The sequence below is a fragment of the Hydra vulgaris genome, chromosome 09 (assembly GCF_038396675.1).
Source record: "Hydra vulgaris chromosome 09, alternate assembly HydraT2T_AEP".
Taxonomy (NCBI): Eukaryota; Metazoa; Cnidaria; class Hydrozoa; order Anthoathecata; family Hydridae; genus Hydra; species Hydra vulgaris.
In genome coordinates, this window is record NC_088928.1 from 56007501 (window position 1) to 56021448 (window position 13948).

At 28.7% G+C, this 13948-nt stretch overlaps 1 protein-coding gene across 1 annotated transcript; it reads right to left on the reverse strand.

Annotated features, from left to right (window-relative positions):
* Window positions 1-4240: 4240 nt before the first annotated feature.
* Window positions 4241-5523, reverse strand: LOC136085598 (general transcription factor II-I repeat domain-containing protein 2-like). Its single transcript, XM_065806920.1, has 2 exons — window positions 5388-5523; window positions 4241-5343 (listed from the first exon to the last, which is right to left on the reverse strand). The coding sequence occupies exons 1-2, from the start codon at window positions 5521-5523 to the stop codon at window positions 4241-4243; spliced, it is 1239 nt and encodes a 412-aa protein (XP_065662992.1).
* Between the last annotated feature and the right edge of the window lie 8425 nt (window positions 5524-13948).

The following is a 13948-nucleotide window of genomic DNA, read 5'->3' on the forward strand; positions in this document are numbered from 1 at the left end:
AAGATAACAACTGATTTCTGGTGTTATAAAAAGAAATATTTGAAAGTGTTTATAGTTTCTTTTCCATAATTTTAACAATCTCGACATAAAAATGGTTGGTAACCTATTGTCAATGGTTGGTAACCTCCTCTATTGTCAATAACTAACATTAAATAACATCAAAACTAAAAACGTAAACTAGCAAAACTGTAATGATGGGTTTGTTAGTCCACATCTGATGTATTTAAAAACGTGAACTAGCAATCGAAAGTAGTGAAGTGAAGGATAAACTAGCTGAACTTGAAGATCGAAGTCGGCGAAATAACCTCAGGTTCAAGGTTTAACCTCAGGTTTAGGTCTTCCAGAGAGCGAAAACAAATTGGGAAGAAAGCGAGGAAAAAATGCAAGAACTTTTAAAAGATAAACTTGGATTCAAAGAAAATATAAACATAGAGCCCATAGAATAGGAAAAAAAAGATTTAAGAAAAAACAGTACAATTATAGTGAAATTTTTAAATTACAAGGATAAAAAAGCGGTTATGGATAGTTATTTTAAATCAAACCTTTGGACAGATCATATTTATGTCAACAAAAGCTTTAGTGAAAGAACGACGGAGAGAAGGAAAAAGCTGTTTTAAGAAGCAAAAGAGTTGCAAAAGAAAGGGAATTTTGCACAAAAAATTTTTATTTATAATAACTTAATTGTGCGTGAGTTTTGTTAGAAATTCTTTTACTTGTTTGTTAATTACTAACTATAACTAAAATGGCTTCAAGTGAAATAAATTTTGAAATTCCCCTAAATTTTTTCCAAACAAATAATTTTGTGATTGATGAAAATTCTGATCCAGATCTAAATTATTTTAATGAAGCTCATTCTTTGCAGAGTAACTGCTCTTATTTTTTTTAACAATGAAATAAAAGGATTTCTTGGTAAGAATCTGATAGAATAGACATTCATTGATAAGTGTTCCAAATTTCAACCATCAACCATGTAGCTATGTTAGCGAATCTTGGTTGGCCCAAGACAGGTTTTCCGTAAAAATCGCCAAAAACAGAAAAGTGATCCAAAATATTTTAATGTTTATTTTTATTTCGTTTAATGTAAATATTTATTTAACGAAGAAAGATAGTTCTTTTATATTTTTTAATTCAAAGATGAAAGCGTTTATAGAAAAAAAATGCTACTAATTTAAAGTTAGTAAATTTTTATACTTTTTTTGCGGAAATTCTTTATTTTTTAAAAAACACAAAAATTCTTGTGACGTCAAGCTCGCTTTTATATTGAGTGAAACACTAATGGTTTAAAATTAATTCAGTGTATATTCCAATAAAAAACCTTCTCCAGTTACTGCTATCGATGTAAAGGTTTACACACCTAAAAAAATTCGGATTTTAGGTGCTTCTTCTAAAGTGCAACAATAATATCACAAAGACTCGAGTTAAGTAAACTAAGTTAGACTAAATAAATAATAAATTTCCCACAGTTTGCTACTAAACATTAACCGGCATACCTTGAGGTATCGATTTTAAACCATTTTTAAACAAAAATTTTGCTTGGGCTAAAGTCATCCCGTAGGGCCAAAGCCACCCAATCTTACGGTAATGATAAAGTTATATGCTTTAAGCGATATTGCAGTTGAATTAAATTTTAATTAAAATTAAATTAAATTTTAAATTTTAGCGGGGCCTAACTTAGAAAATAATATTCCATATACTAGTAATACTTTTTAATTTTTACCTCAAAAAACAACAAATCTTAATTGCATTGAATTATCCTTTAGGGAATTTAAAACTGTTTTTAAAACGATTAAACCAAATAAAGCAATAGGATTCGACGGTATCAACGAAAACGTCGTTATAAATTCTTACAATTTTATTAAAAATATTCTAATTAAAATCTTTTCGTCTTGCGTTAACAAAGGAGTTTTCCCGGATCAACTTAATATTGCTAAAGTAACGCCAATATTTAAAGGAGGGGATGCAACTAATGTAAATAACTATTGCTCTATCTCTGTTCTTCCTGTATTTTCAAAAATTTTAGAGAGAGTCTTATATAGCAAAATCAACACTTAACTTTCAGTAAATAATATTTTATCTAATAATCAATATGGTTTCAAAAAAAATAACTCCACCGAACATGAAATACTTCAGTTAACACGTAGTATTAACGAGTCGTTTAATAAATCTGAATATGCATTACGAATTTTTATTGATTTATCAAAAGCTTTTGATACTATTGACCATCAAATTCTTATTAAATAGCTCGAGTTATATGGAATCACAGGAGTCGTTTTAAAATGGGTAACAAGTTATTTAAATAATCGTGCTCAATCTGTACACATAAATCACCAAAAACGTTACTAAACATTATTTGTGGCGTCCCACAAGGTTCTATACTCGGACCTCTTCTTTTTCTTATATATATCAATAATCTCCATAAGGCATCGAGCAAGGACAATAATGTTTGTCGACGACACAAATTTATTTTTTTATCGCACAGCAACATTACTATATTATTCGAAATTATGACCTAACTTAAAAAAATTTCCGACGGGTTCAAAGTAAATAAACTTTCAGTAAATGTTGAAAAAACTAACTGGACTTAATCTCACCCACTTTCCTAAAAAAAACAACTAATAACATACAAAACGCCATCTATATTCATTGATAATATTCAAGTATAAAAAGTAAAAACTACACTGTTTTTAGGAATATATATTGATGAAAATTTTTAATGGAGACAGCACATCGAAAATTTAAGCAACAAAATTTCAAAAAGGAATATTATACAAATCAAAAGCTATTTAAACATGCGCACTTTAATACAACTGTATTATTCACTTATTCACTGCCATATTAACTATGCAAATATTGCGTGGGGCAGTACTAACAAACGTAAACTAGAGCTTCTTCATCGTCATCAGAAACATATAGCACGTTTAGTTAATTCTTGTGATTGACGAACTCATTCAAAGCCTCTCTTTGAGTGAGTTCGTCGAAGAGAAAAATGAATGTTTTGAATATATATCAACTTAAAGTATATGATATTCTTTGTTTTATGTACAAATGTAAAACGAAATTATCTCCGTCTCTTTTTCATAGTTTATTTATAACAAAACAAATATATACGATCTACGAATTGATGATTTTTTGATGCAACCATTTTCGAAAAATAATCATTGTAAATTTTGCATATATATCATTTCGAAGACCTTTTCTTTGGAACAAAATTGTCTTGAATAACTTTGATTTTTCTTTTGAATAGAATTATATATCTTTTTAAAAAAAGTTGAAAGAAGTAGTTTTTGAAATTGACAATATACAAATGTACTTTTAAAACCTTTTGAAATTCTTTTTATCTATTATTTATATCCGTTTATATGATTTGCAATGTATGAATTTAATTGTATGATTTGTAATACAATTATTTACGATCTGCAAGAGTGTATTGCTATTACATTGTCTGTCTATATCAGGCATGTCAAACTCAATTTGGTATGGGGGCCTCTTTAGCCTAAGGAAATATTATAATGGCCGCTCAAGCTAATACTTATTTTTCTTATGAATGAAGTGTAACTCTTCAACCCAAACTGTCCTTTTGCTAAGGTTTGAAGTAAACAAGACTATAATTATATTTAAAATCTACCAAATCACTGCAATATTATTAAAAAAAGTACAGAAGTTTAATTTTGCATTATTTATTTCACACAATAAGAACACAATAAAAATAAACAAGGAGTATTTTGTAATAATAATAACAAACATAAAATTTTAGATTTTCCAGAAATTTGACATCTTTTATTCGCTGAAAGCTTAATAAGGTCTGGTTTTATGTTTTGGCTAGCTACCACTTTCATTATGGAAGACAAATGTTCATCAGTAAGCCTGGACCTCTCAGGGGTTTTATTTTGTTTCATGTGCGAAAAAAGTTGTTCACAAAGATAAGTACTGCCAAACATTGCACATATTTGACAAGCAAATTGAATCATCTTTGGAAATTGATGTGGCGGTAAAAATGAATAAAATTTGGGTACACCAACATCAGTAAATTGTTGTTTGAGAACAGAATCACACTGAAGTTCAATTAATTTTATTTGCAGATCTTCTTCCACTTTTTCAATATCAAAGTTGAATGGTGAGGTGAACAAAGCAAACTTTTATTCACATTTTTTGAAATCTTGAAACCTTACTTCAAAATCTTGTTTTATATTGTTTATATTTTTTGAGTAGCTGCTGAACATAAAATTTGGGTCTTGCAGCTTTATAGACTTGCACGTCTCAAAATGTACCAAATTTGTTCTTGTTCAATTTGGCGTTCCCAGAGTAAAAGCTTAGTTTGAAAAGCTCTGACATTATCAAACATTGTGGTGACCAATTTGTTCTTTCCTTGCAAAATAATGTTCAGATCATTCAGGTGTTTTGTGATATCAACTAGAAAAGCTAAATCTTGAAGAAACTTGATATTTTTTATATCTGAAATATCTTGCCCTTTTGTTTCCAAAAATATTTCAGTTTTCAGATGATTGAATGCTTTGAGTACTTTGTGACATGATAACCATCGAACTTCAGTGTAATATGGTAAATCCTCATATTCACTGTCATTTTCATTCAACAATGAAGCAAACTGACGATGATTTAGTCTTCTTGCTCTTATAAAGTTGACAACAGATGCTATTCTTTTAATCACATAATCCAGATCAATTGTTTTTCCGCATAATACTTCTTGGTGAATGATACAATGAAAATTGTTTATCTTTTTGCCAATTTTCTCATTTAGTTTACTAACAAGACCTTTCTTTAAACCAATCATAGCGGGTGCTCCATCAGTAACTATAGACACAAGTTTAGTAATTGGAAATTCATACTTGTCCAGTGTTTTTTCAATCTCCAAAAAAATGTCTGCACCTGTTGTTGTACCATGCATTGGAATCAGCTCTAGAAGTTCCTCTGTAATTTCATATTTGAAATTGCAACCTCTGATAAAAACAGACAACTGAGCAACATCTTTGACATCTGTACTTTCATCAACAGCAATTGAAAAGGCCTCAATATCCTTGCAGATTTTTGTTAACTGACTTCTCAAATCTGTTGCTATGTCATTAACACGCTCAGCAACTGTATTTCTTGAAAGACTTATGTTGTTAAAATCTTTTATTTTTTCAGGGCAAAGAATCTTTGCAGTTTTAATTAGGCAGTTTTTGATAAATTCACCGTCAATGAAAGGTCTGGAATGAAATGCAATTAAATGTGCCAGATTATAACTTGCTTTGATTACGAGTTCATTTGATTTGTTCACAAAATGAAAAATATTTTGTTGCTTTTTTAGTTTGGCTTTTAGTTCATTTAATTTGTCTATCCTTTTATCTTTTTGATAAATTTCAAATTTTTACTGATGGGTTTTATAGTGCCTTTTGATATTGAATTCTTTCGGCACACTAACTTTTTGTTTGTAAAAAAGTATAGCACTTCCCATTTTGATTGAAAAATTCTTTTTTCATCTTCAATTTTACGTTTTCTGCTTGCACTTGGTTTTGAATGAGACATTTTAATTTTAGTGACAATAACCAAAAAACAAAAATAGCTCAATGGTAAACAACAACAACAACAACAAGATAACAACTAATCTATTAGGCCGGGTGAATAAAAAAAAGCAATCGCTTTTCCTCAGCGTTTTTCGAGTAATTGTTCAGCTTTACGTAAACAAAAGTTTGAAAGTTATATAAAAAAAAGATTTATATTAAATCTTTATTCACGTAAAGCTGAACAACTACTCCAAAAACGCTGAGTAAAAGCAATTGGTTTTTTATATTCACCCGCCTTATTTTCTCATATCGATTGTTAAAATTAAAATATATCGTCATAATTTTTTAATAATTTTTTATGGTTTTAATTTCAGAGTTTCAATTTTAATAAAAAGTTAGAAAATTAATTTAGTATTCATGTCCTTTTTTAATAAAGGAATTCAGAAAACTATTTATGATTTTTTTATTGTTGTTTTTAATAAAACATTTTTGAAATGTATATCTGCGGGCCGCCATATGTAATAAGATGATAAAAATGTTGGGGGCCGCCATAAAAGGTCTTGCGGGCCGCATGTGGCCCGCGGGCCGCCACTTTGACATGCCTGGTCTATATTATCTATAAGAAAAAAAAAAAATTTTACTTTTTTAATTAAATTTAAATTTCTTTTTTCTTGATATGATTTGAAATTCAATTATTTACGATCTGCAACATATTGCTGTTATATTATCTGTCAAATTATTTTTAAGAAATTTTTTGTGAACTTTTTATTTTTTTGTAAATTTTTTATTAAATCTTGTTATTCTTTTATTATTGCAAAACACAAACTTTTTTATTTACAACGTAAAATATTTAACATGTAAAAATGCAACAACGTCTTTTTATAGTGGTACTCGGCGACAAGACCATACGGTTCTACGAGTTCCCGCGTTCTATATATATATATATATATATATACATATATATATATATATATATATATATATATATATATATATATATATATATATATATATATATATATATATATATATATATATATATATATATCAAATAACTTCATTTTTAATTGTTTATATTATTATATTTAAGCTTGTAAGTTTTATGAAATATTAACTTAATGTTTCAAAATGTAATAAAGAACGACAACAACAAAAAAAATCTGTATTGCTCATTTACCTAAATCTACCCTAAGTCTGCCGGAAATACACTAAACAATCAAGCGTAATAATCTTTATATATTAAAACCATGTGAAATTCAATCGTTATTATCCTAGAGTAGGGTCACAACATCATTTACTAAACGCGCCCAAAAACAATTTTTATTAAAAGACAACGTCTAGATAAATGATTACTGAACGTTTGAAGATGTCTAAGATAAATGTTTGTGATATCATTCAGTGTATCAAGTCAATAGGTGGCGTCAATCCAGGAAAATCCTTAGAAAACAAGAAATTACCACTTTAAAAACCAAATTCTTATTCAGCTACCTCCTAGAGTAAATATCAGGGAACTGCCATCTGCAGAGGAGAGAGAAACACGCCTGTAATTTCCCTAACTATCTCGTAAATGCAATTTACTTTGTGTAGTCTGGTCGATGTTATGGTCGAAGATTTTTTATTAAAATATCAAAGACGTTGAATGACAATAAAGACCTTTGAGTTTAGATATGGAAGAAGTAGACGAAAGACTGGGACTAAAGATGAAAGAACTGAAGGTGTTAGGGTTAATGGTTTTATTATTTTTGATCAATCCATAGAATTGAGCTGTAATGCACAACAGACCAGAATCTTTTTTTGCCATTTCTTGTGCCATATGAGTTGCTTTCTATGTGGACTCTCAGTTGAATTTGAAAGAGCATTGTTTGTAAATCTACATTCAGCATGAATGTAGATTTACAAACAACGGTTAAAAAACAAAAAATAATTTTTTTTTGTTCTTTAATCTTTACAAATTCGTAATATATAATAGAATCGTTTACAGAGTATAGTAAAATTTAAAAAAAAATCACAAAGTTACGTTATACAAAAAATATATGAAATAAAACTGTAAATTATTAGAAATTACTTTAAAGAACGCAGGAAACATGCAGAAGACCGATGGTCTAGTCATCAAGAAACCGCTATGCGTTACTAATGTCTTTGGATACTTCAATTTAAAATAAGTTTATATTAAAAAAAAATAATTTTATCATTTTCGGCAGAATAAAATAAAAATGCAAAATGCAAAAAACAAAGAATGCAGACAAAAAGGAGTTTTTAATTTTTTTAATTTTAATTCAATACACATAAATATAAGTAGGTACACGATTTGCTAAATAGGTCGTATATAGTCGTTCACGTGTTAATAAATAAGCCTATTATTTGTTTTTGTATTTTTGTTGTTGTTGTTAGTTTTGAGTTATTTAAAGTTTTTAGAGTTATTAGAGTTAACATTGGTTTCGGAACACAGTTAGTTTTATACATAGTTTTAAATGCTTTGGGGTTAATAAAAATTCATAAAGTTGTTAGTGCTTAAAATGAGATCTTTTAATAACGTTTTCAGAGTATTTAAGTTAATCGATTAACTTAAATACTTAAATAACGTTATTAAAAGATGAATAGGCAGTTGAATAAGAATTTAGTTATATAGACAAGGACCACGGTACGAAATGGAAAAGCGCGAAAGATTAGTTTTTTTTCAAAGGTACGTAGAAGTTTCCAGTTCTGGTATAGTATCTATTTTTGCTATTTTGGAAGAAATTCTTTGAAAAGTGAGAAGGCAAAAGTCCAAGTTTATATTTGAGTATAAACTACAAATTTTGGAATATATTTATTTGATATATATTTAATGCTTTCAAATTTTTTAAAAGTGGCTCAGCATGCGAGAGTCTATCCTTATTAAAAACTATTCATGCAGCATGTTTTTGTTTTCGATATAGGGTGGTCAGTTTGGATTTATGAGTACTCGCCCATGCAACATTAGCGTATATGAAGTAGCTTTGTATGAACGTGAAGTACAGGAACTTCAAATTATCAGGAGACAGTATAGAACTAGCTTTGTAAAAGATACCATTTTGATATTTTGGTAGTTAATATATCTATGTGTGATTTCCATGAGATATTCTTATCAATAAGTATCCCTAGAAATTTAGTTGCTTGGGTTCTCTCTATTTCTTTAGTATCTATATTTAGCGAATTTAAATCGGGAGGTTTTTTTATAAGGTTAGAATGAAAAAGAATGTATTTGTTTTTTTCTGTGTTTAGCGATAATTTGTTAGATTTTAACCAATTGTTTATTTTTTCAGTATTTGTAGTTTTATAAAGTTCTGTAATAGATGAGGATGCATAAAATAAGTTAGTGTCGTCTGCAAACATTATGACAATCCAAGTTACTCGAGACTTTAGAAAGATCATTTATGTATATTAAAAACAAAAGAGGTGCAAGAATGACACCTTGGGGGACACCGCATTTTATTTTGAGTAATTTAAAAAATTTTAATTTGAGTAATTTAAATTTTATTTTGAATAATTTAAAAAATTTAAAAAACTTTTTTTCATGAGCAATATGTCGTCCATCCGATTCGTCTTAAGCGAGTTTTTTACAATTTCTAGTTCTTCATGGTTTAGTCTAGAGAAAATATTTAAACAGAAATGTTAGTTTGTGATATAGGTTTCGAAGGAGATATCAGGGCATTGAATTTTTGAAGCCATGTTTGCAAAAAAACTGTTGAAGTTTTCAGCGATAGAAATTTTGTCGATATATTCAGTTTCGTTAACGATAATTTTATCGGGTAAATTATTTGATTTTGTATGGTTTTTACCTATTATTTTTTTCAATATGTTCCGGATTTTTTTAATATCGCTTTTGCTTTATTGTAGTTGTTTTGAATTCTTTCTAATTTTTTCAAATAGATTTTTGTATTCCTTGTATGTAGTTAAGTTAGTTTCGTTTCTGTTTTTTAAATACTTGATATAAAGTTTTTGCTTTGTTTTTGATGATTATCTAATCCCGTTAGTTATCCATAGGCAGTTTAAATATTTTAGCTTTATTTCTTTCTTTTCAACAGGGAAATGTTTACTGTTGTGATCTAGAAAGATATTTATAAATAAATTGTATACGGAGTTTATGTGTCCAAGGTTACATTTTTGATACACTCCATCCCAATTTGCTACCGATAGCGAGTATTTTTAATAGAGAACTGATTGATTTTTCTTTTATAAATTTTGGTTTTAGGATTGTTATAGGTTATTAAATCTTGAAGTAATAAAAAATAAATAGGAAAATGATCTGATAAATCGGTTTTGATAGTTTCTACTTCTAAAGAGGTTTCTAGAAATGTATTTGTTAATACATTGTCTATAGCAGAGACGAAGGTTAAGGTTACCCGGGTAGGTCTGTTGATGATACACAACTGAAACAGATTATCAAAAAAGAGTTTAGTAATCGCATTTTCTTTGTAGTTTAAACTGTTAATATTTAAATCCCCGATAAAAAAAATATGTTTTCCTTTGGCATTTATTTTGAGGAAGATTTCATTTAAAAAATTTGAAAATTTAATTATATCATCTTCTGGAGGTCTATAGCAAGTGGAAATTATAATACTTTTTGATTTATTACCCGTTATCTCAATAGTATCAGTGTCAGAGATGGAGAGGTCATGTCTTATTTTAAACGCCTGATTATTTCGGATTTACGTTGCGATCCCTCCTCCCCTTTTGTTTGTTTTGCTTTCAAAAGATTGAACTGTTTCACAAATCTCGATTAAGTACTTTGTTAAAATTGAAATTATTTACGAAAATCTCTGTCGAATATTTTATCATACTTGATAATTTACCTTTCTTTTAAAAGCTTTTAAAATCTTCCGATAGCTTTTTCCTTATTTCAATCGTTTCGTTCGCTTAGTTTTCATTAATGAATATTCCGGTTCCTTTGAGTTTTTTTGATAGCGTTAAGATTTTATTTTTATTTTGAAAGTCTAGTAGTTTAATAATTATAGTTCTTGGAGATTTATCTTCATTTATTTTTTCAACACGGTGAGCTCTTTCAATTATTACGTCTTCAGAGATTCCCAGTTTGTTTCTAAATAGATCTTTAACTTTCTTTGCACAGTCATTCCAAGATTCCATGGGCAACATATATACAATTAATATACATATATACATTTAAATTATTATAAAAAAAAAACGTTTTTTTTTTATAATAATTTAAATCACGTTACATTAATTAATTTCCTTCTAATACCACGTTTTTCATTAGTTTTTTTTTAGTTAAGTATTAATTAATATAGGTTACTTAACTAAAATTTAATACAATATATTTTATATATTAAATATTTTTACTTGTTACTTTTCTCAGCTTTTAATTGATATCAAGTTTATGTAGGTTATGTTACCTTCCATGAGCAACATGTAAATACACTGTTATACGCTGTTTGTTACTACGCTGTCTGTTGAACACTGCCTGTTACTACGCTGTCTGTTGAGCACTGCCTGTTACTACGCTGTCTGTTGAATGATGGCTTTTAATATTCTATAATACGCTGTACAGCACTGTTAATACTCTGATATATTACAACTGTTGACGGAATCAATCTCTAGGAGAGCTATCACAGAAAACACATGTAAAAAATGCAAATAACTCTTTCAAAAATGTATATTAAATTGATATGAACGCTTTGAATCCACTCAAATGGCCTGAAGTAAAATATATATGTTACAAGAGAATCAATTGAAATAAACAATATAATTATTCAGATGTGATACATTTTAGCAATATTAAATGGGTGTTTCCCGCCAGTTGAACAACAAGAAATCCTTTTATTTTAGTATTTTAGAGTATTTTTGGTTGACAAAACTAGTTTCAAACAAAATCTAAAAATTGTGTAAAACGAATAGAAGTAAAAGTTTGTGAAGTAAAAAATGAATATTATCAAATCAAAGCAGAAAGGTTAGAGTTGCATCTTAAATAATTTTAAATAAACAGATAATTAGATATACATAAATTGTATAGAAAATTAAATATACATAAGTAAATAGCCAAGTTTTTACATGCTGCAATGCTTCGATTTCTTAACATGTAATTGATTTCTGGCTTTAAAAACTGCTGCAACTCCATCTCAATAATGTTTTTGCAACGCTAAACACATGCTTGATACCTATCAAAACTCGAAACCGGCGTAGTTGGTCAAGATTGTAACCGGTGTGTAGTTTGAGTGGGTGCTGCGGCGGCTGTTGAAGATGATGATGCTGTAACTGGGTAAGATTGTATAGGTGCTGCGGAGGCTGCTAAAGATTATGATGGTGGATTAAACGTTTGTGTAATTACTAATGCTTTATGTTGTTTTTATTAAGTGGAAATAGGCCAGTGTACTGAAAACCAGCGATTGCATGCAAACGTGTAAAATATATACCACTCTCGTACAGCAGTTTGAGCAACGGTGGAAAATTTTGTTTATCTAAATTTTTACATTTTGAGTATTTGTAATACTTGGTAAGAATTTCTCCCCACAAGTGGCTTGCGAATTTTAATTCCAAAACTCAGTTATTTACTGCAAACAACTATTGTACTACTGTCAACAATACTATGTTAATGAATGGCAACCCTCTCACTGAGTCTCTAAGAGAAATGGTTTATGTTTTACACGTTTGCATGCAATCGCTGGTTTTCAGTAGTTTATTTCCATTTAATAAAAACAACAAATCATAAAACATTAGCAATTACACAAACGTTTAATCCACCATCATAATCTTTAGCAGCCTCCGCAGCACCTAGACCATCACAGCGTAATCATCTTCAACAGCCACTGCTGTACCTACTCCGAATAGAGCAGCCGTGGCGCAGTGGTAGCGCACTTGCCTCAGAAACAAAGGAACCGTGGTTCGAAACCACCTCTAGGTTTGCGACATCGGTCAGGAAGGAGGCGTGAACTTACTACTAAATGCTCTTCTGCGGTGCTCTGTCATAACAACAACAAGACATTTATTTTCCTCAAAATTTACAATTATATAATTACTATAATAATAAAAATAGCAGTAATAAAAATAATAACGACAAAAACGATAAATATTCTTTAAAAATAGTTAGAAAAAAAAGAAAACTAAAAGAAGTTAATAGCGATAAAAAACTAAACTAAAATTTAAAAGACCGTAAGAACTTCTTGGAGCACTTTAAAAACACACACACACACACACACCGATTGCCATCTTTATCAACTCCGCCAGCAGATAAGTATCAAGCATGTATTGAGCGTTGTAAAAACAGTATTGAGATGGAGTTGTAACTATTTTTTAAGCGAGAAATCAATCGCATGTTAAGAAATCGAAGCATTGCAGAATGTAAAAACTTGGCGAAAAATGTATTACAGAATAAAATGTGATTGAGTTCCGTAAACAGAAAGATGTAGAAAAAGCTACGAAGGAAGCTGTAAAACTCAAAAATATATTAAGAATAACACAGGTCAACAAAAATTTTTTTTTTTCTGGTGCCGAGCAAACAATTTGTTTTTTGTATAGCATTTCTCATTTTGATTTCAAATATGCAACTCTTTTTTTTACCATCACGTCAAGTTGTAAAGATATTTAGGTTCAAATCTTAAGTATTTAGGGTAAAGTCCCTAATATTGTCGAAAAAAAAGTTATTCAAAAGTATGTTAACCTGGGTCTCAAAAAAACTGTATTTTCATAGAGATTTTAAAAAACATAAATATTTTTCCTTAAAATTTATTGACAAAAAAATTATGTGAAAAAATGCTAAAGACTCTTAAAAAAATTTCAACAGAATGTTATTCAGCAATAATACAAAAAATACTTATCTTTATTACAAATTTTAAAAATCTCTATGAAAATACGCTTCTTTTGAGACCCAGGTTGACATACTTTTGAATAACTTTTTTTTCGACAAGATTAGGGACTTTACCCTAAATACTTAAGATTTGAACCTAAATATCTTTACAACTTGACGTGATGGTAAAAAAAAGAGTTGCATATTTGAAATCAAAATGAGAAATGCTATACAAAAAACAAATTGTTTGCTCGGCACCAGAAAATTTTTTTTTTTTCTTGGCCTATGTAATTATTCGTAATATATCATTGGTAAAAGTTGCTAAACCTAACGCAAAGCTTAGAACAGGCTAAGCGAATGAAAATTTTATTTATACAACTAAATTTAAAGTGTAAAAGATATTGAAATAAAAATAATTTAAGAATCTGACGATCAAACAAATTGAAGATTAAAAAGATATAACATTAAACATGCATACATTTACTAAAACTTTCTTAGAAGTTTACTTAGAAATAGAATTATGGTCCAAGAGCTGAATCATTAAAGTACAGTCGAACTCACGTGGCAAAGCATTTTGGCAAAAAAATGTTATTAAATAAATTTCAACTGAAAATTAAATTATTTAACTTTAATGGATGAAAAGAAAAAAAGTTTTTTATTTTTTATATGTATATATATATAAAGAGGA